Raw genomic sequence first — 27,840 nt, forward strand, 5'->3', positions numbered from 1 at the left:
GAGGTTCGAACACTGATGCAGGAGTCCATGAAAGAAGCTGCACAGTTCGCTGATTGAGATTGGATTAGCAATTTAAAGACTCAATAAGATTTGAGGGAAGGATGAAATATGAATTGGCTGAAGAAAAGTTGGTGACAGCGGGGATAAGCTGTCTTTTTGTTTTTTAAATTGGGGGTATTATTATATGCTGAATCAACTTACAATGCTGTTCTCTGGTCAAAAACAGACCTGGAGCTGTGTTTCGGGCCACTAGCGCATCTTTGAATCTTCTACAGCGGCTTTTCCTCGCACCGAGGCGGCATCATGGAGTATTTTTATTGAAACAGCGAAGGGGGGCAAGAGTAGGGTGGTGGGAGGGGCTTACAGGGAGATTGTGTGACAAGGAGGTGAAACTATTGGGTATTTCAGATGTTTTAGATCAAAATTGCATTTTCTAAACCAACTAAGTACGAGATAGTGAAGAATATGTGCTTGACATGATTTCCAAACATGTGTAGTAGTAGTTTTGTAGATGCAAATTTCACTACTTTTCATGGTCACGTTCAAAGGTGTGAATATAAACCACTGTTGATCCAAAACAACTCCAGGATACATGCGCCTTTTTGGGCTTAACAAGCCACCGTAGCAAGGCACCTTGGACTTAGCCCTTCACTGCTGCTAACACCAATACTGGATGGACGCTACAAACAATGAGCCATGGACAGACCTGGAGCAACGAGGAGACGCTGGGCCTCCTGGATACAACACAACTGCTAGAAAAAACAGACAAAAATGCGTTTGTGTTCAACATGTTTAGCGACAAAATGAAGCAGAGGGGCTTCGAGCGTCTCCTGAACAGCCGTGGCGTCAAAGTGGAAGAAACTTCGCCAAACTTAAATGAAAGTACGAGACGCATTAAAGAAGAGGAGGAAGAGCCACAGCAGCATGGTTAGAGTTACACGCAACAACGCCCAGGCATGAAACAATGTACTAATAAACAATGTACTAATAAACAATGTACTAATAAACAATGTACTAATAAACATGATCTGAGGCTTAACGCGGCTGAGGCTGAGTGACAAGCCCACAAAGAGTATTGACAACACAAGAGTAATGTTGGATTAATGCAGTTACGGACAAAGGAATGCTGCGTGTGCTGCTTCTGTATCGATCCAACAACACGGGGGAATACGGGCTTAGCAGAGTCTACACCGTTGTGTTGATAATGTCCCCTCACAAGTCTTTGATGGGTAAGTCTTTAGAGATTCACATGTGTTTGCGTGTTATCACAAAGTGTCACAGAGCTTTAGCACCTAGTTATGGAAGAAAAGAGCCGCACTGACCGTGTCCCTGAGGCTGTCCACCTGGAACCAGTGCAGCAGCCGTGTGCCCACCTCCATGGGGCTGCTCAGGAAGGTCCTGTAGGTCAGCAGGAAGTCTTCGATGAAGGTGGGGTCCACCACCGAGGGCTCCTCCACCAGGTGCATGATCAGCCGCTCCGGAGTGCCCTGTTCAGGAAGAGTCCAAATCAGGTTTGAATAAATATGTCAAGCAAAAGCAAGTCTTTATTTGAAGTGGCAGGTCAGGAACAGATCAATCGCCTTTAGTTTTAAAGCGGTTTGGTGACATTGACAGTGATTGGAGAGACATTTTTAAATCAGTCCTGACTTTAATGGGTAACCAGAGAGATGGGCTGGACTGAGTGAGCTGTGATCTCTCTTATTTGACCCGATGAGAAGTGTCACTGCTACAGGCTGAACTAACTGTGACCTGTGGCAAGAGCATTGTGTCCAGTCCAGTGCTTCATTTGTAAATGAGTGGTTTCAGGAACACTTTTGGATTGATGTGATGAATTTGGGGAATGGTTACCGGAATCTCACTGAAGGAGAGATTGATGGGCCCGGGGCAAAGAGCTGTAAAATCTCGTCCTTGCTGGAACGTCAAGGTGACATATAAATGACATCCAAATCAGTTATTATTGTAGAGTGATACGAGTCTGCATCACATATCAAAGTAATAATGGCAGTAACTTTAACGTAGGGCTGTGCATTAAGATTCAGCGCACTCGGCTGTAAACCTGAGCGACATCTGAGGCGACACAAGGGCAGATATGATCAATAAAGTCACGTGACAGGGGCGTGTAAAGCACACAGTCAAATCTACACACGCTCGTCTGAATGCATTACGTCCTCATTCATCATAAAACTGACAAGGACATCAACTGCATCGGGCAGCGCTGTCCGACCAGCATCAATAGATGAAGTCACCAGCGCCCACAGCCTCGCCTGTAGGGCTGAAGACGACAGGAAGCTGAGATTAAACTATCTGACTCCACTCATTTCTAGCTCTCTCAAACCATTCCGCACATCCCCATTCCTAAATAAAAAAATGCATGTTTTACAACTTTCAGACTGTACAAAACTACCATGATATCAGCACATGTTCATAGATTTGCAAGTACAGGGTTTATATAGGGATCAACAGGTCAGATTTAATGCTTATTAATGACATTTTACTGCCCAGCGGACAAGAGTCATGAAATAAAGCACCACAAAAGTTCTGTCTTTTTATACTCAGACAAAAAAAACAACTAAACTGTTAAGGGAAAAACATAAAATCTCAACAAAGTATAAACCTCTTAACTCCCGCCTGAACTGAGAGGATCTTTTTCCTCACGTCATCAGATTTTTTTTGTTGGGTACTCTCAGTATAACTCATTTTTGTAACTTTTTTGTCAATTTTTTTATCACATTTTTGTCATTTTTTGTCAAATATTTGTATTTTTTTTTTGTCAAATGTTTATCACATTTTTGTATTTTTTTTGGTCACATTTTGTCACATTTTTGTCATTTTTTCCCCACATTTTTGTCATTTTTTCGTCAATTTTTTAATCAATTTTTATCATTTTTTTGTCACATTTTGTAATTTTTTTAATCAAATTTTAATCAAATTTTTGTACTTTTTTTGTCACATTTTTGGTCCATTTTTTGTGACATTTTTGCTACGTTTTCATCCATTCTTCATCACTTTTTGTCAATGTTTTCTCGCTTTTTTGTCACATTTCCATCATTGTTTTCATCTCAGTTTTGTTGCTATTTTCACAGCTTTTTTCCAGAAGCTTTTGGACTGGGGTATAAAGCCAAACTGGAGAAAATGTGCTCGGTTCAGGGGTTAAAAAGGAACGGGGCTTTTACGTGTCATTCCTTTGGCAGAGCAGCGGTTGTAGCTAGAGTGAAAAAGGATGGGGATTTCAAGTGTCCAAGCAAATTGACCCCTCTATTCTTTATTGTGACAAAGCCTGAGTTTTTTTTCTTTACTTTGTCCCTTTGGCGGAAACAACTCGCTCAACAAGGAACCGAAACCACAAGTGCATCCAATTTTTTTTCGTGTCGAACACTTGAGAGAACAAAAGCTCCGAGACAAAAGCGGAAACTGCGGCTCTCGTGAATGGACCGTTTTCTTTTGTTGCCGAGGCCAGAGAAAATCATTCAGGACCATTACGCGATCGATACCCGGCGTTTGAGGAGAAGAGAGGGATCAAAGAGGCCTCGGGAGGTAATGCGGCAAACGCGAGACGCTTCGCCGGACGCTAATAGAGCCGACACTTGTTCTAAACGGTCAGCTCAGGACGAGAGGCGCTGATGGTTTACTCAGAGCAGGTGTGAATGTGTGGTCAGTGTGTGGTGATGGGACACTCCAGGGACATGTTTCGAGAGCCGTGAGCGCAGCACATTAAACAAAAGGCTGCATGAGAGAGCATTTGATAACTGCACAAGATGGGAGAGTGTGATATTTCTATAGTTCAATAGGGTTAAGATTAGATTAGAACCGATTATATGACAGTAATGTCTCTCGCAGATTTGCTGTATTATTGCATGGTTGTAGAAAACACACTCTCAGGGTTACTTTTACCAACGTCAACGACTCCAATGGCCTATAGCCAAACCATGTCCGGGGTATTATGGCGCGTTCCCTTTGTACTCGGAAGTCCGAATTTCCGACCTCCCAGTGGGAAATTTCAACTGGAACGCCCCCCCATGTCGGATTTCCCACTGGGAAAATTGGACGATCATCAAAGGCCCTGACTTGGGAAAACAAAATGGCGGCACCCGCTTGGTAATAAAATGGACTGTTTGCTCTGTGATGCAAATGATGCTAACATCCCTCACGGGTTAATGCTAACTGTGCTCTCTTATTGATTTGTAACATTAATGAGATGGTAAATGTAACCACACTGTTTGGGTTTATAAAACAAGTAAGTGAGGGCCATATTAGGTTGGATTTTTACCAGCATCACAGTTTAAGCCTGTCACAACTGGACGAACGACTCTATGGCCGTGGAATTTTTACCGCTTCCCAAATCGTTGTGTTTATTTTTCTTACGTAGTTGTGGTGTTCACATCACCTAGCATCCAACGCACAACCTTGAAGTTAAATGTGCGTCACACAGTGGCTGCTGGGACATGGGTTCCATGCGGGCTTCGTATGAAGTTTGCAAGAACGGCCCCGATCTGTACGTTGTGTGTACAAACGCTGTGCATTTGTCACAGAGATTATCCGGCAAATTGGCGGGGTAGAGCCATTATATTTCGTCCTTAGAAACCGAGAAGGCGCACATTTGGGCAGTATGACACACTTTTCCAGGAGTTGGAGAGAGAAAGCCACAGTGACTACATGTCATACAGTCACATGGATCCAAACACCTTTGGTGAATTGCTGCTACGCGTGACACTACGCATAACGCCTTCCTCTCTGCTATCTCTCTGACACCTGTTCTCTCCTCGCCTTCCCTCTTCCCCTCGGCATATGCAAAAACTGTGAACAAATGCCCCCACTCTGAAGCTTTATATATCGTTTTCGTGCGATTGTTGCACTCTCGCCGAACGGGCAACTCACGATGGACTTACGCGTGTATGCAGGACGTACGAGATATCTGAACGTGTGTTGGCCGCATAAAGTCTGTAAAGACATACAGCGTTCTTGCAACCTGAAAAAAACCTAAGCGTAGAGTTTGTCTGACATGACATGACAAAGAACTTCTGCTGCGAGTTAGCGGGCAGTCTACGGCTTGAAAATAGGCATGACACACGCATGCTCTCCGTGCATTTCTTCCGTTTTTTGCACGTAGATCGGCCGTAGGAGCCCGTACAACCGGTTGTGACCTAGGCTTTAAACGATTGTTATTTCGTCCGAGGACAGATGAAATGCAGCAATACCACACGGCTCGATCCCAAGTGCGCGGCAGCTGGAAACACAGTCCTCCATGCCTATTGAGAGCTGGGCCTATAGGTCTGTATATTTGGCATCCTGAGTGAAACGTTGCCATTTTCATGGTAGTACATTACTCGACTGCTGACATTTAACAATCCTCGAATGTCAGGTATACTTTGTTGTCCCCGTAGGAATATTTCACAAAATGTTTTCCAAATACGAGCCTGTCAGAAACAATGGCCGGTGCAGCGCCCGGAAATCCATGTCTGAATGCAGTACCTAGCTGGAGAATTAAAGTGATAGTCTGTAAGTTCAATTGTTTTACATGTTTAATAAATTGCGCCTTAATGTTAAATAAATACATTTGTTCTTAAGTCCCTCCCTTTTCTGATTTCACAAACTCATCAGAATCCCCCAAAAAACAGAAGGGTGCGAGTGCATCAATGGTCTGAAAAAAGTGAGTACCAAAAGCAGTCAAAAAGGCAAAAATGTCTGAGGCACTCGAGTCATGTAGAAAAATAAAAGTCCTTTATTGATACATGGACCAGTTGGTTTCGACCGCACAGGTCTTCATCAGGGCCTGTGAAGGGCATGACTACATGACTTGAGTGCCTCAAACCTTTTTGCCTTTTTGACTGCTTTTGCTGCTCTACACAAGCAGTTCTACAAGCAAGTCTCAGCTCACTTTTTTATCAGAATGCCCTTTGACCAATGAGACGAGCTTTTTTGAACCAGCCTGTCAGGTCCAATCAGGCAAACTAGAGCACTAGTATTTGCATGGTTCGAATCCCGCCTTGAGCAAGACACTTTACCCACCTTGAGTCCAGTGTCTGTGTGCACTGGTGTGTGAATGAGAGTGTGAATGAGAGTGTGAATGAGTGCCTAAAGCAGGTAGAAAGGCGCTATATAAATGTGACCATTTATTTTTAACATCCACTATACCTGACCCTCCAAAGGAACAGCACTTTGGAAACGGCCTTGCTTATATAAAATAAGAAAGCGCGCTCACCTTGATGACGATGTGGCCCTTCCTGGTGCCGCTGCGGTCCAGCTCACGGTGCTCCTTGACCATGACGATCTCGCCCTCCTCCTCCACCTTGTGCGTGTTCTTCTCCACATGGTTCAGGATCCGCCAGTAGTCCTCCTGCGCCACGCACACGAACTGCCCGACAAGCACATGGGGACGGCGGGTCAACTCACGGTACAGAAACTGGCTACTGGGCACGAAGAGCGGGAGTTCGGGTAACAGTATGGACGAGGCGTAGTGACGGGCGGGGGACGGCATCAGAATCCAAGTCCATTAAGAGACAAAGCTAAACATAAACTGCTATGAAGACTGGAAAAGGGAATACTGTGCTTAAAAAAAATACACGCCTATGCTAAGCTAGTTTAGACATTTTAGCATATAGATATGTTCAAGAAGAAAGATTAGTCCAGACAAAGCAATGTCACGGCACAAAAACAACATGACAATGACTAAATAATCTAAACAAGAATCTACTCTGCTAAGCTAATGTAGCCATATTTGCCGTTCTAGTAGGTTGGTCCAGACATCGTCATTCACAAGCGGTCCCCCTCGACTGAATCGTTTCTGCATTTGCCTCTCATAGTCTTAGTGCACTAACTTCCTGTTATGTGCGAAGTGGAGGAACTGGGCCGAGTGGACAGCAGCCGCAAGAAGCAGATTCGTGGCTTTTTGTGCTTTTTTTTTTTTTGCATTAGCTCAAGAGATTGTGCAAGATACAAGCGATTGACTGTGCGAGAAATAAAGACGGAAAAGCACAATGTTTCAAATAAACATCAGAGTCTAAAATTGAGAGTAGCTTTTTTCAAATAAAGAGCTTGTGGTGTGGGTTATTTAAACAAGCAGATGTGAGAATGAGTCGGCTTTCTTGTCACTGCTGGAACAAAAGTCATTTAAGGGCCTATCTCACCGGAGAGAGTCGCAGAGATGTTGACTGGCAGTCTCCACAACATCTCTGACTCGGACTGACTGCGTGCATGCACAGGGTCTATCCCACTGGCCTTATATTGTTGGGCTCAATAGTTATCGTTTGTAGTTTTTTCCCCACATTTCTATGTAATACTGTAATTAAAGCCACACCGTGCGTATGGTCTCCCAGAGCTCTATGTGGTCTCAAGCAGCTGTGGCAATGTTGCGAACACTATTTGTTAGGGCTGGGACAAAATATCAGATTAGATCAGATTGAAATACTTTGTGCAGCAATACCAAGTATCGATACAATCGATACAAGTATCGCAACACTTCATTTTGATCACACACTCCTTTGTTTTCCAGTAACAGTTACACAGCACTTTGCTACATGTGTTAATGCACTTTTCAATCTTAAAGGGATATTTCAGGATATTTGACATAGGGCCTCATTTCTTAGTTATTCAGAGTGTTGCTGGTCCCTGGAGATATTTCTTTTGTAATTCATGCAGTTCTTATGTTTGAAGAGTTTCGTGGCGCTAGGCTAGTGCAAGGCTAGCGCATTTCTATGGTATCAGCTAGCCTGCATTAAAAACAGTCTGACCTGCTCCACAGAGCACCTGAGGCAAATCACTTATAACACCAGACTAACCATATAAATGTCTGTGTCCATAGAATCATGTTTGGAATATAACTGACCTTGCATCACATGAATGATCGCATTTTGAGGGACTATTTTCTAGCAGATCACTCCGCCGCTGCGTAGCTTATACAACCACGAAGTTGATGCTGCTCAAACATAAGTTATTTTAAATGCAAAATGGTTAAAATTATTCTATGGACAGAGACATTTATATGGTTTGTCTGGTGTTATAAGTGATTTGCCTCAGGTGCACTGTGGAGCGGGTCACACTGTTTTTAATGCAGGCTAGCTGATACCATAGAAATGCACTAGCCTTGCATTAGCCTAGCGCCACGAAACTGTGCAAACACAAAGAACTGCATGAATTACAAAAAAAATATCTCCAGGTACCAGCAACACTCTGGATAACTAGGAAATGAGGCCCTATGTCAAAAATCCTGAAATATCCCTTTAATACTTCAATAGACGTCAAATGGCCTTTGGTTTATAAACTTTGGACACATGACTTTTTACACATTTGAAGGTGAACATATTACTTATATATAAAATATATTACTTACTATATCGCAATACCTATCGGATCCTCCCACAAGTATCGTGATACGTATCGGATTGGGACTTCTGGGACAATCCACTTTTGTCACAGAGTCACAGAAATGTCTCACAGGTTGAGGACAAAAATTTGTGTTCGCGACAACTGCTTGAGACCACATAGACGTCTCGAAGGCCACGTGGAGACCACATGGAAACCAAATGGAGACAAATCGAAACTTTTTGTTTTCACCAAGACTACCTGGAGACTCGTCTTATCTCACAGGCAACTCGAGTCTCAAACTAGTCTCCAACTAGTCTCCAGGCCAGTGAGATACGCCCTTAAGGTGGTGTTGAGGTGCAACTTCTTCTTCTTGTTTGGTGGCGGTTTGAGGGTTCATGATTTAACCATACGTATGTTCACTCTTACACATGAACCGACTTCACACGCTGCTGTCACTGACCTGGCAGTCGTCGCCTTTGGTGCGCACCACCCCGTTCATGAACTGCTTGTCCAGAGAAGGAGAGATCCCGAAGCTGTTGCCCATGCACAGGATCTCCGCTCTGCCGTCAGAGTAGGCGATCTCCACGGCGCCGTTCAGGATCACATACCAGTGGTCCAGCTGGAGACAAGGAGTGACCATTCAAAAACAGAGGCAGTGAAGAACATGGGTAAGAAAAGACATGTTTGACCTTCCAAGTAGCACCAGGCCTAGATCAAAATGAAATCAGAACTACTGTAAACCGGGTCTAACCACGTCTAAAGCAACAGGCCAGGATGGCACTTCTCTTTGGCCCTGATCACACTGCTGAAAATCCAGAAGGAACTAATAGAGATTAAAAAGCATTACATTTCACTTGCTTCTACCTGTAAAAGAAAAAAGTCTAAATCAGCATTTGTGAGAGTCCGCCCTGCTTCCTTTAGCGTCAGATAAAGCTGTACACATGTCCGCTACGTGCATATGTTTGCGTGAAAGTTTACGATACCCAGATATAACTAAACTACCTCCTTTGTTGGTTTTTATTGTGAAAACATGACAAAGCCCTAAACTGATAAAGACAGATTGTGTGAGCGACGTGGCCTCATAAAGCAGTTCTCCCATTCACAAAGTGTCCATCACCAACTGCACTGCAGACACTGTAGCGTCTCCTCCGCACTTCATACGCCGTGTGTCAGTGTTGCTTCTGGCTCCTGTCTTCTTTAACGGTCTGGTAAGAGGCTGTCCACTGGCATTTACCGTCCTGTCGTTTCTAATGCTGCTGTGCGTAACAATGTCTGTGTAACCTCATTAGGTGAACGGGGCAGTGGTGATTGACTGGGCTTTTACTGAGAAGACGTCCACGCACCTGTCTGTGAGGCTTTGTCCGACAGGACCAAGAGTCTTTGCAGTTTTAAATTCATTTGTTATGAATCAAATAATCTTAAAAAAACAAACATCTGTAAATTAGATCAAATATCAGTCTTTTGGATGTGTTTGTGAAGGCTCTCATTGTGAAAGCTTAAATCCTCCACTGCTTTGGGTTAGGTGGAGTTTATATATACTTTCGGGCTCAATATGTATCGTTTGATTTTCATTTAAGCAAATTGTGTAAAAAAATAAATGTTTTAAACTTGTGTGGAATTTAAAATGTGGTTAGGAGCATTGAGTATGTTCAACTCCACTATGATCTTTTGGAGCAAAAGTAGGAAATGTTTGAAGATAAAATATACAAGTTTTTATTTATTTATGTATTTGTGCAAAGGCTTCTGAAAAAAAAAAAAAAAAGACAAAACTAACTAACTCCAACTAAGCTGAAGTATATTGGGCCTGTGCTCAGTGGACTTTCCCGTCAGGTCAGGATGCTTTGAGTCCATGTCTGCAGCGCTCACCTCCTGCCTGTGCTGCAGTATGACCGTGGCGGCCTGTTCCACCACCTCGAACACCATGACGCTGCACAGCTCTCTCCTCACGGACATCGTCATGTTGGCAAAGGCCGGGAGCTGGTGCAAGAACTCCAGCAGCTGCTCTGTAAACGCACACAGGACACAAAGTGTTCAGGACACACGAGAGACAGGAAGTGAGTACGAGCTTTGTCTGTCATTGTAAAACCAAATAGTGTTCAGGTGTTAGTCCTGAGCCGCACCGCCACTGTGGGCAAACCTGACCAGCATGTTTGTAGGCCAGGGTCTGAAATGCTGCAGGCAGGTCTCAAATGTCTTTAGCTCGTGAGCTAGCTGTTTGTTTACTTTTAGAAAGCTGCTTTGTTCAGGACTTTATGGACTTTCTGCAATAAAAAAATGTGTCGAACCCCACAAAAACATGGTAAAGACGTACAAAAGCATCCAGCAAAACCGTGTGCAACACAGCAACTATAAATGCAGTTTGCAGAAAAAGGCAAAAAATACTGCTGTACCAAGAGAGAGGGAAGTTGCTGCTTGTTAACGCCAAGCACCATTAAATAAGCTTTACTCTCTTATATCACTGTTCCCTCGTGAGGGAAATGTGATTATGTTTCATTCATGCATGTTCAGTCTCTGCCACGAGAGTTTCGACCGCCATCATCACAAGGGACGCATCGATCCAATACTGGTATCGGATATCGGCATCAATAATGGAAAAAAGAAACAATATCATATTTGCTTAGATTTAGTCGGTGAAAGTTGTGTTTTGAAAACGGTTAGAGCCAAAACGGGTATTGGTTCATTTGTAATCCAGCTCTAAGGCAAAAATCTTGTCCCCTAGTAAGCAAATTTCTTATATATAGAAATATATATCTGACAGCTTTCACAAGGAGATGTTAGCCTCTGTCATGTAGCAGAGGATTTTTAGTGCAGGAAACTCAGGTTTTTCATTAGTTTATTAATAGATATAGATATTTTTTCACTCTAAGTCTCTTGGTGTCTGTTAATATCGGATATCGGCAGATACTCAAACCCCCAGCATCAGTATAGCTGGCAAAAAAGCTGGATCGGTGCATCTCTAATTTCAAACTCAATTTACACTCAATTTATTTAAATGAGAAACCCACCTTTGTGCTAACCACATTTGCTATAAAACAAGAGCAGTAACTACAATGAGATTACATCTACATTTTTCTTTTAAACAATGGCATTGCGTGACTATATATATGTCAAAATTGGTGAAAGCACATTATTTATGGTCCAAAACACATGTGATTTTTTTATGTTAGTTATTCTTGCTTTAAAAAAACATTGGCAATAAAAAGCATAAATCTGCCATCACAATAAGGTTCCACTCTGAGAAACCAAAACAAAGACTCGAGACGACTCGTAGTAAACCATGGATTTGGGAGATTATTGATGTAGATTAGCTTGAAACAGATTCAGAGAAAAAAAAACCTCTCTCCTCTCCATCCGCCCGAGAACACAGTGACTCTTTCATTTCCTTTTTACGCCTTCACACTCTGTACAAAGACTGGGTCAAAGGGTCACCGCGTTTTCATTTCATCTTCGAGAGCGGCAAAACAAGATCGCAGCTTCATACTTTGTGCGTAAACATTGAGATTGATGCAGAGAAAACACACCACATTCATCTGTTTCATAAATACGGTAATTGAATAGAGTTTCTGTAGATCTGTGAGTATTTTTGTGAAGAAAAGACTTTTACTCCTCTACATTTGAAGGATAAACTGAATACTTTCTACTCCACTACATGAACTATAACTATTTTGTGGGTTTTTGTTGATTTGTTGTTGCTTTTTCACCACTCTTCAGTTGTGGTTTTGTCACTTTTCCATTTTATTTTGTTATGTGCACTAGTTCCAGCATTAGTTCTTCTGAGAATGTCTTCCACATCCAAGTCAAACTGCTACTGCGTGCAGCGTTTTGTCAATGAGCCGACGTCTAAGCCTTTAACATTCACTCCTCCTCCTGTAGGACCCCACCCGGCGCTCATTAGCGGCCCCTGTGCCTGCCTGTTCATAATTACAGAAGGGCACGCGAGCTGAGACGCGCCACACGGGTCCCTGAGCTTCAGTGGATCACCGACTGAGACGTGGCTTCTAATGGAGAGACGCACTTCAAGACGCTTTCTTAAAATAGATGCTGACTTATTGGGCCACAGAGAGAACGGATAATGGATCAATCAGAAGCACAAGTGGAGCAGGTGTCGGATATTTAAGATCAGATGTCTTAAATATCTTAGAAGGCAGGAATCTTTGACGATATGGATGTATCACTGTTGGTTAACCCCTTGACTCCCACCTGAACCGAGCACATTTTCTCCAGTTTGGCTTTACCCCAGTCCAAAAGCTCCTGGAAAAAAAGCTGTGAAAATAACGACGAAACTGAGACGAAAACAATGATGGAAATGTCACAAAAATGTCACAAGAAATTGACAAAAATGTGACCAAAAAAATGGCAAAAATGTGACAAAATGTGACAAAAAAAAGACCAAAAATGTGATAAAAATGTGATGACAATTTGACAAGAAAATTACAAAAAATGACGAAAAAATGACAAAAAAATGACAAAAATGTGACAAAAATGTGACAAAAATGTGACAAAAATGTGATAAAAATGTGATGAAAATTTGACAAGAAAATGACTAAAATCTGACGAAAAAATGACCAAAAAAATGACAAAAACGTGACAAAAACGTGACAAAAATGTGACAAAAAATGACAAAAATGTGACAAAAATGTGACAAAAATGTGATAAAAATTTGACAAGAAAATTACAAAAAATGACGAAAAAACGACAAAAAAAATGACAAAAATGTGAAAAAAAATTGACAAAAAATGACGAAAAAATTGATGAAAAAATGACAAAAAAATGACAAAAAAAATGACAAAAACGTGACAAAAAAATGACAAAAATGTGACAAAAATGTGATAAAAATGTGATGAAAATTTGACAAGAAAATTACTAAAATCTGACGAAAAAATGACAAAAAAAATGACAAAAACGTGACAAAAATGTGACAAAAAAATGACAAAAATGTGACAAAAATGTGATAAAAATTTGACAAGAAAATGACAAAAAATGACAAAAAAATGACGAAAAAATGACAAAAATGTGACAAAAATGCGAGAAAAATTTGACAAGAAAATGACAAGAAAATGACAAAAAATTGACGAAAAAAGGACAAAAAATGTGATAAAAAATTGACCAAAAATTGACCAAAAAATGACAAAAAAGTTTCAAAAATGAGTTGAATATCAAACATACCAAACATAACAAAATAATGATGGAAAAAAAATCTGAGGAAAAAGATCTCTCGGTTCAGGTTAAATAAAGAATAAAACAAAGCTAAAGGCCTCACATCTTGATCGTTGTCATTTTGCGTTGGGATCCATATTCATTTCGTGCTTTCGAGTCTTTACAAAAGAAAGCAGCAGCAGCACTTTCCGAAGGCCTGTCCCAGTACTAGTGATAACTTACCGATGTCGTCGTCATTTCGGTCCCGTGGGTCTTTCTCCAGACACTCCCTGACCAGGTCTCGCCCCAGCAGCGTGTCCGAGGCCCTCTCCAGATCTTCATCCTCCTCCTCCTCTTCCTCCGAGTCCACGGCCGCCTCGGGGAGCCCGGACAGGTCCACGTCCCCCAAATCGCTCTCTGTCGCCTGGGCACAACACAACACAGAACTGGGGTTAGTTTCCAACAGTGGCTAAGGGGGATTTTCTAACATGGTTCAGCAGGAGGAAAAACCTGAAATCATTCTTTAGAGAAGGCGGCAACTGTCCATCGGTTAAGGTCAAGATAAGGTCAACTATATTGTCCCTGACCGGCTGCTTAGGGCGCCATCTGCTGGACGGGGTGCCAAATTGCACTTACATTTTTGAACCACATCAGGTCCATGCTCCCGCCATCGACAACATTGCCAATTTTCGGATATAACTTTGGAGCAGAAAGTGATGGTGAGATGCAGTCTTTTGTGCTGGAAACTAGAAATTTAAATCTTTCAAACGTCCCCTCCCTGGAGCCGTGCACCATCATGGTGAATATTTGTAAATTTATTAAGGAAGTACAGATTCCTCTTTCAACTCCAATTCTTCAAAATATTGTACAAGACTGTAAAGTTTTGAGTCAGTAGAAGCTACTAAACTGGGGATTTTGTTGCAGGAGTGTAATGAAAACCTTCTTTGGAGAAAATGGAACTAACGTTTTTGCAACACCTGCGCAGACGTGTGTAAATCGCTGCCTATTTTTGTTGCCATCGTCTTCCAGAGTGGAACAGACCAGATTTGAATCACAGTCATCTCGCCTTTTGTGCAACCAAACATGTCGATATTTGTGAATGAATATGTGTGATGTTGTCATTTAGTGATGAAAAAGGGTGCGGGAGTTGACAAAATGTTATCAAAGAAACGTCGTATGTGGTAAGTTCGGTCTATTTTTTACTCTGACATTAAAACCGTCTGCATTTGACCCTGCGATCAACCAGTGGGCTCATGCACTGTCTCCTCAAAGTGATAACCACGTACTTCAAGTCACCTTCTCCTTTCTTAAAGTAGACTTTCTGTCCTGTGCTCCCTCTCGCTCTTCGGTTATTTCCTCGGTGCATTCGTGTGACAGTTGGACACAATTGTATTGAGATCAGTGCGTGTGAAGATACGGCCTGCCGTCCTCCACACTTGTCCCGAGGGCGGCGCGGGATTGGGTTGAAAGGACATGTCCTGTATTTCTCATGTGTCAGTGACGGAGGGCTGAAGTGAAGGGAGAGGAAAGAGCGCCAAAGTTGGGCCACTGGATTTGCACATTTTGGCTGGTAACTTTTAAATCTATTCTTACTACACCTGAACGCTCAGGTAGAAGGCTGGCAAAGGTCGAGTTCATTTCCTGTATTTGACCTTTACTGTCTCGCAGCGGGAAGAGGGAGGAGCGACGGGCGGATCACCGGGAAGCCCCAGCCTCTACTATAATGAGAAGCTATTCACTGAGGAAAACGTACTACAGCCATGAGGTAAAGTGATTTGAATTGAAAACGTTTTCCCCAGTTCTAGAGGACCACATGTGTTAAAGCTTAAACATGACAGCCACATGTTTAAGCTTCATGTGACTGTCATGTGTACTTTGACCCCTTAACTCACACCTGAACCGAGCACATTTTCTCCAGTTTGGCTTTACCGCAGTCCAAAAGCTTCTGGAAAAAAGCTGTGAAAATAGCGACAAAACTGAGACGAAAACAATGCTGGAAATGTGAGAAAAAAGTGAGAAAACATTGACAAAAAAGTGACGAAGAATTGATGAAAAAGTGGCAAAAATGTCACAAGAATGGCACAAGAAATTGAAAAAAAATTGACGAAAAAATGACAAAAATGTGACAAAAAAATTACAAAAAAATTACAAAAATGGGACAAAAATGTGATAAAACATTGACAAAAAAATACAAAAATGTGACAAAAATGTGATAAAAATTTGACAAAAAAATTACAAAAATGTGACAAAAAACGACAAAAATGTGACGAAAACAATGATGGAAATGTGACAAGAAAGTGAGAAAACATTGACGAAAAAGTGACGAAGAATTGATGAAAAAGTGGCAAAAATGTCACAAGAATGGCACAAGAAATTGAAAAAAAATTGACGAAAAAATGACAAAAATGTGACAAAAAAATTACAAAAAAATTACAAAAATGGGACAAAAATGTGATAAAACATTGACAAAAAAATACAAAAATGTGACAAAAATGTGATAAAAATTTGACAAAAAAATTACAAAAATGTGACAAAAAACGACAAAAATGTGACGAAAACAATGATGGAAATGTGACAAGAAAGTGAGAAAACATTGACGAAAAAGTGACGAAGAATTGATGAAAAAGTGGCAAAAATGTCACAAAAATGTCACAAGAAATTGAAAAAAAAATGGACGAAAAAATGACAAAAAATGACACAAAAAACCCCCAAAAATTACAAAAAATATGAAAAAAGTGACAAAAAATGACAAAAAAAATGACAAAAAAGTTACGAAAATTAGTTGAATACCAAACAAAAAAATGAGGGGAAAAAAATCTGATGACGTGAGGAAAAAGCTCCTCTCGGTTCAGGCGGGAGTTAAGAGGTTAAACACAAGACAGGAAGATGTGGGGTTTGTAGGCGCTACTTTAAGTGCGGAGGTCGTTGCCGCAACCCAAAAATCTACATTATATAGATTTTTGGGTTGAGAGCAGGTGTAACAGCACTAGAAACTAGGACAACAAAGTCAAATCTTCTCAACTTCAGCATCATTGATAATACCTGAAGATCGCAGTAACAAATAGAAAAGGTGATTCATTTTTACTCATCTGACTGAACACACTGCCCATTTCAAACCCCTTTTCACGCAGAACGTCTGGTACGAGAATTCAAAAGCCCACCTGGTAAATGTCCGACAGACTGCTGCTCCCGGAGTCGCTGGCGATGCTGCATCCCGATTGGCTCTGCGTGACCTGGTGGGCGTGGTCTGTTAGCTGCATCTTATTCAGGTCGCCAGGGAGCTGTGGACACAAGAGAGAGGGAGACGGGACGGTCAGACCGGGGGTGAAACTGACACGCTTTTAGGAAACCAGAAATCAAGGGACGCATGGTGGAGAGGCAGGATGATTCAAAGTACGGAAAAATGATTCAGCTCACTGTTGCAGGAAATCTAAACGACAAATTACACGTAAACATAGGGGGTGTAACTCAGTATAGTAGTTGGCAAAAGATCAGCTTGTCGGTTTTGCTCCAGGCGTTAGCTTTGAGCATGACCTTTCCCAAAGATGCTTGTGTCAGTATCTATAAAGACCCCAACCCATATATTATTCTTACAACAAGCATAAAACGTCCAAAGCCTTAATTCACGTCCATACACGTGACTGACAACCCAACATACAGGGGAAAAACGATCACAACCAGGCTCAAAACAAAGCTGCACATTCACAAAACGACGCGTCTTATCAGCTCCTCCAACTCCGGAGTTCTTACCCATTTGGGCCTGGGCAGGTTTAAGGAAGACGTCCGCCTGCGACACTGTGCAAATCTGCAGCAGAAATCCTCCATCGCCCCAGAACAAGTCCGGACTATCCCAAACACACACACGCAGCGGGCCGACGCTACGACATGTAGCGGAGCGAGGCGGCGAGGAGGCAGCAGCATGTAATATTAAAGACGGTGGATCTGGGGGGGCTCTCACAGGCCTGCTCCTACTGTATATGCCCCCAGCAGCACTCAGACACGAGGGGCGGGAGGTTCACTGGTGTGTTCATAATGAGGAGGATATAAGGGGAAAGACCATAACAAGGGTGTGTTGGTCATTTTGAATTCACAAAACTAGAGTGGAGTCTGTTCGGTTTGGTCTTAAAGTGGACAGCTCCTGCAGATGGGGCTTAAAAACAGATCAAAAAACATGATTTTTCACGTTTTATCATTTGAATATTGTAAGAATGAACAATGAAACATGGCCTAGAGCTGGTGAACACTTATACTGGGGCTCCTCCTGCTGGCAGCTGTTGGAATAACATATGTGTAAAGTAACTTTCAGTTTTGATTTACGGCGTGGCTTACAGCTGCAGCTCGGCCTGATAAAGACTTAGAGCAGAGCGGCTCGGAACCGATATAATGTTGGATTATGGGCAACAAAAAATGTTTGCCATAAAAACTTAAAAGTGATAGTGTGTAAGTTTGCAAAGTGAGGAGAGATAGAGTGGAATTTGAAAGCGACCAATCAAATTCTCTCTTTAACCAGAAAGCCCTTCTTAGTTTACAAAATGAGGAGAGCAGCAACAGAATTTTCAAAAGTAAAGATCAAGCTCCTCCCCTTCGTCCTGATTGGACTAGTTCACAGGTAAAGCTCGTCTCATTGGTCGACGCAGCAGGATACTAGACTCTGATTAGTTGCTGAGATCCAGGAAGGAGGGACTTTACAAAAAATAATACATACAGTATTACTTAAAAAAAAAAATTAGGTGGTCGATTTTGCACATTTTATAAAATGTTTAGAACATTTAGACTTCCAAATAATCACTTTAAGAAAGTGAATCGTTTTGCAATGGCATCAGCCTGAAGAGACAAATGTGAATGATTTACGTTGGCTCCTTCGTCCTTGAAAAAGGCCTGCAGTTCCACATAGTATAAAATGGTAAATGGTTTAGTTTAGTTTATTTGAGCAGTAAACATTCTGCTCAAAAGGAATGGGCTGAAGCAAGAAGCATATAATCGCCCACCCCCAAAGTCTGTCAAAGCGTGTTTCTCAAAACGCTTTACATCAATGAACCACTCACCCATTCACACTCTCACTCGTTCAAAGACTGTGCTGCTTTATCATCACAGCAGAGGCGTCTACACATCCTGCATGTCCTTCAGCACCATAATATGATGGAGAAAAGAAGGCTTCTTCAGCTAACGCTCACAATACAAAGAAACTTTCTATTTTTTCCTATATTGACGGCGCCGCTTTAGTTATTTTTACTCAGAACCTGACCCCCCGTATGCAACATCTGAGCTGCTGTCACTCAAATCGATACTGAACATGCATTACCCCGAGGACATACAACAAAAGCAGGCTCTTTCTTACATGATCCACTACCAGGGAGGAGAGGAATTACCCATAATTACAGAGCCACTAAACGCTAACAGAGGCGAACCACTCTCGCACAGACTACCCGGGCCGTCCATTTCGCACTTCATTCTCTTCTGAGTATGTATGGCAGAAAGAAAAAAAAATGGCACTAAAGAAAATTTCTTGTTGGTTGCAACTTAACCTCTTACCACCCGCCTAAACCAAATGCATTCTGTCCTCTGGCTATTATATAGGCCTGTGTAACACCTCATTTGAAAGCTAAGACCCACAAAACAGATTTTTTTTCCCCTTGCGTTGTTGCTGTGTTGTGTCTCCTTTTTTACGTTTTTTTATTCTTTCTTTTTTTTTTTTCATTTTTGTCACATTTTTATTGAATTTGTTGAATTTTTGTCATTTTTTGTAGAATTTTTGTCACGTTTTTGTCATTTTTTGTAGAATTTTTGTCACGTTTTTGTTGAATTTTTGTCACGTTTTTGGTGAATTTTTGTCACATTTTTGTTGAATTTTTGTTACATTTTTGTTGAATTATTGTCACGTTTTTGTCACATTTTTGTTGAATTTTTGTCACGTTTTTGTTTAATTTTTGTTACATTTTTGTTGAATTTTTGTCACATTTTTGTTGAATTTTTGTCACGTTTTTGTTGAATTTTTGTCACGTTTTTGTCACATTTTTGTTGAATTTTTGTTACATTTTTGTTGAATTTTTGTCACATTTTTGTTGAATTTTTGTCACATTTTTGTTGCATTTACATCCTTGTTTTCTTCTCTTTTTTTCGCGGCTGTTTTGGGGCTTTTTTTCCCCAGCAGCTTTTTGATTAGGGTAAAGCCAAACTGGAGAAAATGTGATCCGTTCAGGTGGGAGTTATGAGGTTAAACAAACGCTTGGGATAATTTGTCAGGTTCATAAAAAAACCCTCAACAACCTGGAGCTGAACGCCCAGAAGACAGTGGAGCTGATCATGGACTTCAGGATAGACACAGCCCCACCGTCAGACTCCCCCCACTCCCACCTCCAACCTGGGCACCACCATCACCCAGGATGAGCTCAAACAGGAGGAGGAATAGACTCTGCAGAGGATGTTCTTCCAGAGTCTATTGTCCTGCGCCTGTAAGTGCAGGAGAAGGCCGGGGGGAGGGCGGGACGTTCACACCTCCACACCTCTTAATCCCGCCTTAATCCCCCCTCTCCCTGGCTTTCCCCCAGGTGGGACGTCCCACAGAGGGAGGGGCCGGGGGGGGGGGGTTTCGCCTCATGCATTAGCAACTAACCATTAATTATGAATGCGTGGTGTGCCTGTGCCTGTGCGCGATGTTCAAAATGGACAGATTGGAAAAGAGGCAACGTGTCCGACCTTGGACTGAGGTATGAAATAATCAGGAAGAAAGAAATTCTGTTATCATTGAGGAAGCAAATTAGCATATTTTGTAGACGGTGCATGAAATCCCCCTTTTTACGAAAACAGGAAACCCGGCAAGATCCTCAAAATACTGTCTGTTACAGTACATCAGACTTTATGTATTTTAATACACGCTAATATACAATAATATACCACACAAAAAATCATCCTCATTTCCTCATATTCTCGTGGCTGTGAAGTCCAGTAAAACCATTTGGCCATCGCACAAAGAGCCGTCCGCTCCCGGAGGCCCCCAGAGCCGGGATAATCGGGGCTAATATATTTGGAGGTCACAGCGCAGACAGAGGGTTCAGAGTCCTGCTGGAATCTGGAGGAAGAGGCTGAGGATTTCAACTGGTCTGGCGGGTTTAATGGCCTTCAATTGGCCGCTAAAAATCCCAGGAGGAAGTCACAAAATACAACAAGAGGGGGAGCAGAATAAACAGTACATGTTTGTAACATAATGACGACTGAAAGGCAAGACAAGCAATAAAACTAGACTTTCCAGGTTAAAGCCACACCACGTAACATTTCACCTAAATACAGTCATAGAAACTTTAGTGGGAGCAGGACGTCTCCAGCTCGTCTCCATGGAGATGGCAACTAAAGGCAGATATGAGATTTAAACAGGTTTGGTGCTCATCTATATCCATTCTTTGGTCATCATGTTTTGTATTGCTGGCATGAGGAGAATCCAAAAATGTTACCAGGGGTGCCTTTAAACACCTTTGCTGAACTGATATAAATATGAGAATAGATCCCGATTTAAATGGTTTTGATTGTTGACATATTAGTAACAAATACTTTTTCAGAAGGGATTTTGGACCTTGCTTAGATTTTGAATAAGCTCATCATAAGTGAAGAAATCTGTAACAACTCAAATTTGAAATCAAATCCAATAAATACAAGAAGATCACAGAATGTAAAACCTTGGGACGGCGTGGGTTCAGCGGCGGGATACGTGAGCCATGTTTAGCTGGCTTCTTCAGTGAGCGCACAGCTGAGTAAACAGAGGCGTGCTGCTGACAGAGGCTGAGGTCACCGCGGGGGTAAGTGACGTGAGCGCAAATGGACTGTAGGGGGCAGCGGATCTTCCCCTCGTGTCTGAGTGTTGACCTGTACGTGCGCTCAGGTCTCTCTTGTCATTTGAGGATGTGATTTATGCGCCTTTTTTCTCCTGATTCTTTACTGTAGGACGTCCGATGGTGGTAGCTGGGCTGTGTTTTCCAGTATCTACTTAGCCACACAAGCCTCTATCCCTACTATTGTTCTGCACATACTTGGAGTTAACAATAGGAGTTAGCACATTAGCTTTTGAATCATGGAATTGCACCCAAAATCTACTAGCACAAGTTGTGGCTATAATTACATTCAACCAACAAAGGGAAGAGCAAATATTACGGACATGTAATGATCAGAGTGGTATTCGGCTGTACAGTTTAACCTCTTAACTCCCACCTGAACATGTTTTCTCCAAATTCTCCAAATCCAAAAGCTTCTTCAAAACAGAGCCAAAAAACGAGAAGAAAATGAGAATGTAAACGCAACAAAAAAAACTAAAAAGTGACCAAAAAAAGCGACAAAAATGACAAAAACTCAACAAAAAAGTGACAAAAGAGCAACAAATAAGTGACAAAAATCCAGCAAAAAAAGATAAAAATCCAGCAAAAAAAAGACAAAAAAAACAGCAAAAAATGACAAAAATCTACCCAAAAAAAGACTAAAATCCATCAGAAAAAAGACCAAAAAAATGGCAAAAATCCAGCAAAAAAATGGCAAAAATCCAGCAAAAAAAGACAAAAATCCAGCAAAAAAGTGACAAAAGAGCAGCAAAAAAGTAATAAAGTGACAAAAACACAAAAGGGGAATAAAAAGTGACGACAATGGCAAAGAGGAGAGAATGGATTTGGTTTCTTCTTGGATTCTTTTCTTTTGCCTTTTCAAATTTGACCATGAAATAAAACGAAGAAGGTTTTTTTCCTAGAAGCAAATAAGAAGTTCTTGGGACAGGGCTGACACAAAGAGACAGATTGGGTTGATGTCTCTCAGACTGGAGCAAGAGCCACAGTTCAGTATTCCTGCACTGATTGTGTGATATTTGCGTTAAAAAACGAGCTATATTAGTGACGAGCTCCATTATCCCCGTCCATTTATCCGCCCACGTAATATCTCCAGATAAACAATAGACAATTTGCTCGCACCCAAAAATATCGTTGGCGTGATGCCGTCTGAAACCCAACGATTGTACAAATCTGCACAGCAACACGGTACCGAAAAACGGCTCAATCTTAGCATTATTAGCACAAACTCCCCGCCATGAATTTGGCAGGACATTTTCGGTGAAACCCGAGCCGGCGAGCTGGCACGGTTTGGCGCGCTCTCCGGCTGAAAGCAGACGTTTGCTGGCAGTCCGCGGTTCTCTGAGCGGTGCCAGCTCCGCGACAGACGGACGATGAACGGAAAGTGGTGCCAGCCCTGCCGGAGGCCGCCGGCTTCTGCCCTTGTGCCCTTGTGCAATGGGGAAGAAGGGGGAGAGGCTAAACAATGGTAAATAACATGGAAATGACACACTTGTACCTCACGATCAATACTAATACTGGATCCTGGTAACATTATCGGGACGTACGGCCTTCTTTCAAGTGCAAAGAAAGAGAACAGAAGCACTAAATACTTGATCTCCTCCTCTTCTGTAGACATTTCTATACGACCCCGGGTTTCCCCTTGTGCGCGGAGCTTTAGATCTCCTGTTTCTTCATCCTTCAGAGGCTTAAAGCGTGAAGGAGCACATTAGAGAGGTCGGAGCCCGCTGTGAAGTCTCCCCTCTCTGCACGCGTGGGGCTTTAGCATTAGCCGCCCTAGAGGGAACCGCTTTGACTCAGCCAGGCAGGTTGGAGACTGCAGCAGCTGACGAACTCTCAAAATAACATTCAGCGGCTCGCCCGACTCCACCCCAGCGCCTGGTGGACGGATAAAAACAAAAGGCGACCAAAACAACACTTTCACAAAAATGATAAAAGACGAATATGCACTGCCTGACCTTCAAAAAGTCGCCCTGATTAATGCAGTGACTGGCCTCTCATTTCTGAAAGAACCATATCAAAACACTTGATTGCAAACACTACTAATAAGGGCATAAAAACGGTTTTGGACACATTTGGACACACAGTTTTTTCTTAGAGTAATGCAATACAGTGGGCCTGTAATAGACCATGGTCATTTATTCAGCAGGCGGATGGAGGTAGGGAGGAAAGTGGAGGTCACCCTCTTTGTCCCCAGAGGGCGGGACCTGAACCTGCGCCCTGACGGCAACAGTAGTGAAGATCTGAGGCTATATCCACACGAAGACAAAGCGCTTATGTTTTCAGAAACTTTCTTTGTAAGTACGAAGCCAGCTCAGTAAATGTGTGCGTCCACATGGGTCGACTCAGGTCTGTGAAAACGGCGCAATTCATCTTCCAGGCCTGTGTGAGGCGCTGTGACGCTAACACAGATGATAGAACAAGATGTAGAGGGCGCATGTGCAGTAAACCTTTGTGGAATGTAAACAGTGAAAATGAAACTGATTCAAGGATTTAGGATCTACAGAAGAGACGAGGAGGAGAGTTTATTCTTCAGACGTAACGGGACTAAAGCAGAAAAACACAGACTGACTCGTGTTTTTCTACTTGTCACCTGTGGCTTGTGGACGGCAGTGGAGCAAAGAGGAGCGGAGTCAAACTATAATAGATCCATGAGTAAAACTCATTATAAGGTCAGTAGATTATGGATAACAAACACCACTCTGGAGCTGTGATGTCATCGTTTTAGTAAAAGTTGCGGAGACGTCGTAGCAACGGCGCCACGTAAACGGCGTTTTGAGATCTTTCCACTCTGGGACCTAGTTTGGAAAATGTTCGTTTACAAACCCCCAAAACGCCGGGCTCGTATGGACGATACACTGGATTGATAAAATATCTTTGCGTTTGGTCCTCAGCTTGACTTCGTATGGACAGGGCCTGAGTCCTTTCCTCAGAACTCTGGAGTCATAGATACGACTGAGTGAATCCTGCTCCTGATCGGTGATTTTGTGGCTGATTTTTAGCATTTTATTGAGCATGTTTCGGTGGGTTAGACAGCGATGTTGAATCTGTGAGGATGGATTCAACGAAACATTTATAGAAAGAGGCGAGAATGGATTGGTGGACTTGGAGTTTGCGGAGCTTACGGAGAAAAAAGAGGTCCTGTTGGCATTATAAAAAGATGTATTCAGCATTGAGTTGGAAAGTGAGTTTATGGTCGATTATGGAGTCGGGGTATTTTTGATTTTTTTGCCGTGGTTAAAGCAGTAATTAACCAAGCTAACGGCGACCAGTACTTTTTCATTCCTTTTTCACTCGTAGACTGCTGTGTGGTCTGGGGAATCGAACCCAAGACCGTCTTGTTTTTGAGTGATGTGAACAAATGATTTATATCCTTATCCGGTAATACATGAGCGTGGCCTTGGAGCAAGATGTTAGGAATGGTTTTTCATTGAAGGTTTGAACAAATCAAGTCACAGTTTCGCTGCCCGATACCGTTTGAAGGCAGGAGTCGGACAGCTGTTCAGTGAAGGAGCGGAATAATGGACTTCGATCCACAAGTCTTTTGTTTTTGCAGCGCCGCGAGCGTTTCAGGAAGCAGCGTGGCGCCTGAGGAAGGAGCAGCACGGCAGGAAAGAAGAGGCGGGAGAGAGGCGCTAAACAAAATACAGAGGAACACTGCCTATGGTGCTTCAGGTGAGAGATCAATGCTGTACGCAAGGGCCGCACAATATATCGCCAAATTATCGCAATATGTAGTGCTGCAATGACCAGATCACGAGAGCAGCTTACACTAGGGGGCGTAGTCTAGCTGAGAGGGAAAGGAGCTTGCTACGGGACTCTAAATGTTTCACACTTTTTAGATGTTTTCTGACTATGAGCATATTTAACAAAAATGGTAAAATGGTAAATGGACTCAACTTAAATAGCGCTTTTTCTACTTTTCAAGCACTTTACAGTAAGGAACCAGTCTCGCTCTAATTCATACACCAATGTACGCAGACACATATTTAACAACACTAATTAGGTCCAGAAATCGTGTCCTTGTGAATGTTTTTGTCTTGCAGTAGAAAATGGATCAGGCTGTCTGGTAGAAGAGAAAAAGCAGCGCTCGAAGCTAGCCGTTAGCATGTAGCATTAAGCTATTGTTAGAATTAACCTTAACCTCAAACTTAACTGAGCACACTATCTCCAGTTTGGCTTTACCCAAACCTAACCAAATTCTTGGAAAAAACATATAGCGACAAAATGAGACGAAAACGAGAATGAAAATGCAACAAAGGGCGAAAAAAACATGACAAAAATGTGTGATGAAATTCAAGCAATGAAAGAAAGTCCAAAAGTGACAACGCGCAAAGATCTGCAGGATCATTTTTGTGGGTCTTGGCTTTCAAATGAGCCTGGCCTGTAGGCTGTAACCTTCTAGACTAAGGAGGGGGCTACGTTTTTATGGTCTGTTGAAGCACTTTTCTCCTCTCTGTGTGTCTGTATCTTGATTTGGTAGAAAACATTGCCATAATTGAGAGTCGTGGAGGAGCAGGCGGTGAAAGATTGGTTCTTCTTCTTTGTTTTCCATTTGGCAGCTTCAGGCGTGACCATTTGTGGGCGTTCCCAGGGATGGGTCTGTATCTACTGGCCTCGTGATGAGAGTTGGATGATTCGAAGCGGCGGCTGTGGAAGATTTAAAATGTCCATCTGTGTCCAGTTAGCCTCTTAACACCCTGCACCAACAAGCGACAAAAAACAAATCACTTACAAAAAGCGCCCAAAATGCAACAAAACAGGCGACAAGAAAATGATGAAAAAGCAACAAAAAGTGCCAAAAAAAAAAAATCCCTTTTGTAGGTCGTAGCTTTCAAATGAGGCATTACACTGGCATATACGCTGAGAAGCTTTTAGATTTGGGTAAAGCCAAACAAAAAAGACCAAAAAAGGAACATCCTAAATCAATTCGCCTGCAAAAACATACAAGGCAATAGATATCTGGACACTTAACCGGGACGAGGGGGCTAGTCTGCTTTCGCACACTTGGAAAGCTTTACAGAAGAAGGAGAAGAACCTTAAGATACTACACAAATAAATGCAGTTTTTGGAATATATCAATGGTTCAAATTGCGATTTTTGTAGCAGAGAATAATTCAGTGTTTGTTCAAAGTGCGAGAGATCAATATTGCACGATGTGTTGATAGTACAAAGACGAGTATTGCACGGAGCGCAGCGGCAGACACTGGCACAGACGGCGCGTTTGCTGTGGGCTCGTTATTAGCATTTGGCTGGGAGTCCTATGAATGCCCTGCACAGCTGCCAAGATGTCTCAATGCCTCAGTGTGCCAATGTACACGCGCTGATGTGGATTTGAAAGAGATTTGTCAACATTACACAGGTCGGAAAATGTAGAAACCCTGTTAACAAATAACAAAGGGTTTTAATGAGCGACTGCGTCCAAATGAATGATCAGAAAACACTGGGCCTTTCTCTAGTTTGGGAATTTGACTGAAAGTCTGTTTGTTTTGAGCTGAAAGAGGTGTAGGTTTAGCTTCCTGTTGTAATCCTTGTTATCGATGGGCCTCGGGTAATGAATAAGGATGGGTAGTGTTAATATTGATCCTCCTTATCGATTCAGTACTTTAACAGTACTTTAAAAGGCAAAATTAAAAAATGCTTAATATGTTTAAAATGATTTAGTAAATGAAGGATTAAGTCCCGTAAGTGTTTTGTTAATCACAGGCTGTTGGTTAGATTTGGCTGTAGCTGTGGGACTGAGTCCAAATGAAAACTTAGTGCTATAATGAACCAGAGCCACAGTCCATATTTTTACAATTTCTCCTCATTATCCCCACATTTCCTCACTTGGAGATGAACCCAATGTAGTTGTGAATTTGCATTTATCTTCCAAACATGATTGTTACATTTCTGGTTCGAGGTGACAAATATTAGATATTGGGAAAAAAAAGAAATCGTTCAGGTATCGGTATCGTTAACCGAGTATCGTTATAGTACCCAGCCTTACAGGGGATTTAACCCCCCATTCTCCAAAGGCTCATAAACATCAAATCCATCACGGCCCAAAGCAGAAAACGCACATATACGATAATGAATGCACATTTAACCTTTTTGATCTCCCGCATTAGCGTAGCCTCTGTAGTTCACACCATGTGAAGAGACAGCGGCATCACAAGACCAGCTCTACTCCGAGTGCTGCCATTACGGTCCATTAGGGGGAAAACATGAGGGAGCGTAATTTAGGAGCAAAATGTATCGAAAAATCAGGCCAATAAGTCAAGAGACCCTCGTAGCCCTGGTTAGGAAAAACTGCAGTAAAACAATGAGCTGCTCTGATGTTCGTTTATGCCATAACTCTCTACGGGAGAGATGCTACAACCCCCCCTCGCCCTCCCCCACCACATGGACACACGACTGGTGCTAATATTTCAAACAACAAGACTTCCCCCATACCATTATCTCCAGCTATTGATCCCCCTCCCCTTCGTCTGTGTCTGCGCAACCTCTACGAGCCGTGGCAGGGTCATTTTCAAGGGCATTCGCAAAATCCCCAAATGGGCTGGAGAGAAAACCAAGGATGGTCTCTTTGCAAAAGAGAAAA

The 27,840-nt window shown here is 42.3% G+C and overlaps 1 protein-coding gene across 10 annotated transcripts in view; it reads right to left on the minus strand.

The window, feature by feature from the left end:
* The window catches only part of rapgef6 (Rap guanine nucleotide exchange factor (GEF) 6), a 195,498-nt gene that overhangs the window by 46,410 nt on the left and 121,248 nt on the right, over positions 1–27,840 (minus strand). For all 10 annotated transcript variants that reach the window (XM_079566299.1, XM_079566302.1, XM_079566301.1 and 7 more), the window contains 6 exons: positions 16,599–16,718; positions 13,681–13,861; positions 10,168–10,304; positions 8,762–8,920; positions 6,200–6,352; positions 1,323–1,487 (listed from right to left, as the gene is read on the minus strand). In XM_079566299.1, the coding sequence (XP_079422425.1) occupies positions 1,323–1,487; positions 6,200–6,352; positions 8,762–8,920; positions 10,168–10,304; positions 13,681–13,861; positions 16,599–16,718 (915 nt within the window). The remainder of the gene's footprint in view (positions 1–1,322; positions 1,488–6,199; positions 6,353–8,761; positions 8,921–10,167; positions 10,305–13,680; positions 13,862–16,598; positions 16,719–27,840) is intronic.

Source organism: Gobius niger (assembly GCF_951799975.1).
Source record: "Gobius niger genome assembly, chromosome: 11".
In the NCBI taxonomy this organism is placed as follows: domain Eukaryota; kingdom Metazoa; phylum Chordata; class Actinopteri; order Gobiiformes; family Gobiidae; genus Gobius; species Gobius niger.